We start from the raw sequence: 5,000 nt of genomic DNA on the forward strand, positions 1-5,000 counted from the left end.
CTCTGTGTTGTGCTAAGCTACCGAAACGAGCCCTCAGACCTCTCCGGTATCACTGCTCTGTGTTGTGCTAAGCTACCGAAACGAGCCCTCAGACCTCTCCGGTATCACTGCTCTGTGTTGTGCTAAGCTACTGAAACGAGCCCTCAGACCTCTCCGGTATCACTGCTCTGTGTTGTGCTAAGCTACTGAAACGAGCCCTCAGACCTCTCCGGTATCACTGCTCTGTGTTGTGCTAAGCTACTGAAACGAGCCCTCAGACCTCTCCGGTATCACTGCTCTGTGTTGTGCTAAGCTACCGAAACGAGCCCTCAGACCTCTCCGGTATCACTGCTCTGTGTTGTGCTAAGCTACTGAAACGAGCCCTCAGACCTCTCCGGTATCGCCTTTGATGCTGCACATCTAATTGGCTGTGTAGACTTGAACTGGACCGAGAGGAAATTAGCCCATTTCCCCACATAATTTATTGTTCTTTTGCTCTGCTGCAGCACATTGGACATTTAGGTGGTCAGTAGGTATGGGTCGGTTTGAAAATTTTGAAACCGGTTCGATATTCCCAAAAAAACTTATCAAACCGGTATATCGAATTTTACAATGTTTTTTTTTTTTTTTTGTGTAGCCCATAAAGGACTGCAATGCGACTGCAGTTGGTGGCGATAATGCACCTCTAAGCTGGTATGCCAACCAGCACTAACACTGAATAAAAATAAGCAGAACCATTTAACTGTAACACAGTTTTTATTTCTCATAACTATTCAGCTTAACTTTTCTTCAAACATCAACATAATAAACAAAATAAGACTTTTGCCTACTAGTGCAACTTGAGAAGAGGCTAATACAAAAAATAGTGCAATCAGAATGGATTGGCACTATTTTTTTATTAAAAAAAAAAAAAAAAAAAAAAGGTTTTCTTTTCTTTTTTTCTTTTTTTTTTTGTTGCCATGTGATCAAACTCGTACACCGAACCGAACCGGTAAAACCGGAAATCGACCCATGCCTAGTGGTCAGTACTCTCTGCTTTGTAAGAGTCAGGTCTCAACACCGATCACTCTTTCCTACATCTTCATATGTTTCTAATGCTGGCTTACCTCTGGGACATTCGATGATAAACAACACAAACCTGATATAATTTCCCCCTCGCTCGAGCACACATTCTACACTCCTTTTTGGCAACCTTAGAGCTTTTTTTTTTAACTTCAAACACAGCATCATGATAATTTCTTCTTCTCTGTATCCACCATCTGTCTCTGACTGTGTTTCTCTGTACTTTTCTCTTCTCCAGACCCTTCACCTCCAGATGCTCCTATAAGTATCAGAGTGGCCAATCAGACTCTGAGCTGGGCGGAGTCGCGACAAGGGTCACAGTTCACAGCAAGGTATTGCAATTGCAATAGAAGAAGGTATTTCATAGCAATGATTTTAGTTTAGTTTAGTTTATTTAACAAACTTCAAGTACAGGGTAAAAAAAACATATAAATGACATTGTCAGGGATAGCACGATAAAGTCCAGGACTTATTTCCATCGTGGTCCCTGGTGGGCCATCAGTCCAACATTGCTCTCAAGATGTTTACCGTCTTTTAGACGAAGAGGCAGGGTGATTTCCTTAAGAAACAATAACATACAGCATTTCAATAACTCCAACCATCTGTTTTCATTCTGATAGTGATCAATCTATTACAATTTGTCACTACAATATGTATTATGTATTTAAGTCTATACAGATGTGCAATATAAAGTCAGATATCAGTAATAATAATAATAATAATAGTAGTAGTAATTTGTCACTACAATATTGCAATATATTATACAAAATACTATACTATATGTATTTAAGTCTAATTGATATGTACAGATGTGCAATATAAGGTCAGATATCAGTAATACAAGATCCATTACAATCAAGATTAAGATAGGCTACTGTGCAATACTGTGACAATATTAAAACCATAAAATGAAAGTAATGAAATGCAATTTATTCATAAAACCCAAATCAAGGTAAGTTAAAATAAGTTAAAAGTAAATACGTTTCCCTATCCTTGTTTAGGGATATTTTCCAGTAGAACCAGTTTGATCATTTTCTTAAAAACTTATCTAATGATACAGTTGTTATGTATCTTTTTTTATCCTTTGCATTTCACAAGGAGGGCATTGTTAGAAAGAGAATTGTGACAAGAATGAAAGTGGAAATAGTTCAGAAATGACTACAGCTATCAGCGATTTATAAGGAAATGGTACCGTTTCTAATTTTCCCACTATGTCAGCTCCTCTGGTTCTGTCAATGTGTTTCCATTCAAAACGTCCTCCTTGCTTTCTGCTCATAGGTCAAGAGGAGTGGAGGGGGTCTCAGTGGAGGGGGTCTCAGTGGCCGTGCTGCTACGCTGGGACCCCCCGAGGGATGGAGACCTGCCAGTCCACCACTACAGAGTCACCTGGATGCCGCGCCACACACACACAGCACACGCACCACACACACACTCACCAAATGCACACACACACACTGTGCACAAAAACACACACACGCTGCCTATACACCCACGCATGCCAGAACAGGGTAGAAAGGAGAGCAACAGCAGAGTGACACAGGGGGTAAGTAAGGAATCTTTCTCTATACAATTTACATACACCCATATATATCTGATAAAGCTCTTGCCCTTACTCTGATAAGAACTAATTTTATATTTTGAATAGTGAATGATAGACTAAAAACTAAAATGGCATGATTTTATTATCAATTTTGTACCTAGAAATGAGGCCCCTTGCCTTAAGGCTTATGTACACACACACACATGCGCACACACAGACACACACACGCACACATGCACACACTATGCACATACTAGGGATGGGCATTTTTAATGAATTTCCATAATCGAAATTCTGGAAAATTAACAATCAATTATCGATTATCGATAATAATAATAATAATATACAGTACAGGATTGGGGATTCAAAAGCAGGTACATAGACGTCTATTCATATGTGCGTTTACTGGGGGGGTTAAATCCCCGATCCTGTCTGCCTGGGGCCTGTACTACAAAGCACGATTAGTGGTTTAGCGAGGTAACTTCAGGTTTAAACCTGGTTTGGCCGTACTACAAAGCAAGTTAACTTCTTACCGACATATATTTCCATAGCAACTTATGCTTCACACTTAACCTGGTCCGCAGCAGGTTAAGTTGCAAGGATAAGATTAGTCCTTAAATACACCGCCCACGAACCAATCGAATCAGCAGTTTGGAAAAATGGCCAACCCCTTTCTGGACGAGTTTCCCATCTAGGAAGGAGCACGAATTGTAATGTTGAATGAGTAATGTTAATCAATGTTAATGTTAATCAAAGACTAAAGCCTTGCACTTGTTGGCTATTTTAATTAAGCCCTACTTACCACTTTGGAATATGTTTTTATATATTCATTTTTGTGCTCTCAAGTAGCCTAGATACGTTGTTTGATCCCGCTGATCGATTGCAGCTGAATAGTGAGTGGAGAAATATCACTAAACCGGCATAAAAAGGTTACATAAACGTCTCCAAAGCGCACGGTGCCGTGTGCGCAACGGAGCTGAGACTGACGTTGGGTTGGAATTGAAATGGTCATAGCCTACATGCTGGAATAGCCTACTACATCTAAGCAATTTAATATGGGATCACCTGCACACAGGCGATCCCATATTAAGATGATTCATATCTAGGCTACTCCTGCATTTTGCAGCTGCAACTGTGTTGCTTTTGGCCTGTATGATGTGATTGAACTTCATATTTCCAGCATCATTATATGAAATATGGAGATATGCGACTCTGCTGACAATATATGTGACCACAAAATAGGCTATTTTTTATAAATGAAATCTATGCCCGCACGTACCGTGTCGTTCAGAAGCCTCTTTTAATTTTATTATCATTCTTTTTTTATGATAGCCTATAGGAATTATTCAATCAGTGCGACTAAACACATCATGACATCATTATTATTCGTTGAGCCTAAATGGTCGTCTATACATATGGATTTTGGACTGAGACATTAGGCTACACATTGCTTCCACTCGCAGTTTATTGAGAGGGTGAATTCAGCTGCTGTAGGATACGTGGAGGCAGAAACCGCTCTTCAAATAAATGACTGATGTGAATAAAAGTGGTAACTTTAGACAGTCATTCGGGAACAGACTAAAAATATCCAATGCGGATTTTGATTCTGACATAGTAATAGATGGCTTTGATGAATGAGGAAATAGGCGTGTCTGGCGCTGTAAAAGCTACGGTTCTGAGCTGAGCGGTCCATATAGCATTGTGATTGGCTAGTTGTTAAAAACCACGCCTCTTTTGCGGGCACGAGCTCATGTGCACGGGCATTTTCATGTGCACGCGCAGTCAACTTGATTAGAAAAACCTGGTTTGAGTTAACGACTGGCAAACGAGGTTCGTAGTACAAGTTAACTACAATCGAGCTGATCTGGTTAACTTTAGACAAACCAGATCAAGGGACAGATCCTGGATCTTCTTATAGAACATTCGTAGTACAGGCCCCTGGTCTCGGCTAGCAGCTAAATACTAACTCTGCAAATAACAACAAATAACAGTGACTCACATATTAAAGGAACAGCTCACCCTAAAATCCAAAATACATATATCCCCTCTCACTTGCAGTGCTATTTATCCATCTACTGTATATCATTTTGTGTTAGTTGCCTGAGGTTTGGAGATATCGGCCGCAGAGTTTCTGCCTTCTCTTGAATACAATGGAACTGGATGGCACTCGGCTTGTGGTGCTCAAAGTGCCAAATAAATACATTTGATAAACTCAACAGCAATGTCTCTTTCCAGAAATTATGACCCCGTTACTCAAGATAATGCACAGACCTTGTTATGAGCAGTTTCATAGAGGAACTATTTTCTTTTGACCGAACTACACCTGCTAGCTGCTAGCTAGTTCCTACATGAGACTGCAAAAGAAAATAGTTCCTACATGAGGCTGCTCACAACAAAGTCTGTGCATTATCTTGAGTAA

At 40.1% G+C, this 5,000-nt stretch overlaps 1 protein-coding gene across 1 annotated transcript in view; it reads left to right on the forward strand.

Moving 5' to 3' along the window:
• anos1b (anosmin 1b) overlaps positions 1-5,000 on the forward strand; it is a gene marked incomplete at its 5' end in the record, with an annotated part of 70,842 nt that overhangs the window by 48,779 nt on the left and 17,063 nt on the right. The window contains 2 exons of the mRNA XM_083648341.1: positions 1,280-1,373; positions 2,320-2,584. Coding sequence (XP_083504467.1) covers positions 1,280-1,373; positions 2,320-2,584 — 359 coding nt within the window. The remainder of the gene's footprint in view (positions 1-1,279; positions 1,374-2,319; positions 2,585-5,000) is intronic.

This window comes from Poromitra crassiceps (assembly GCF_964638095.1).
Source record: "Poromitra crassiceps genome assembly, chromosome: 12".
Taxonomy (NCBI): domain Eukaryota; kingdom Metazoa; phylum Chordata; class Actinopteri; order Beryciformes; family Melamphaidae; genus Poromitra; species Poromitra crassiceps.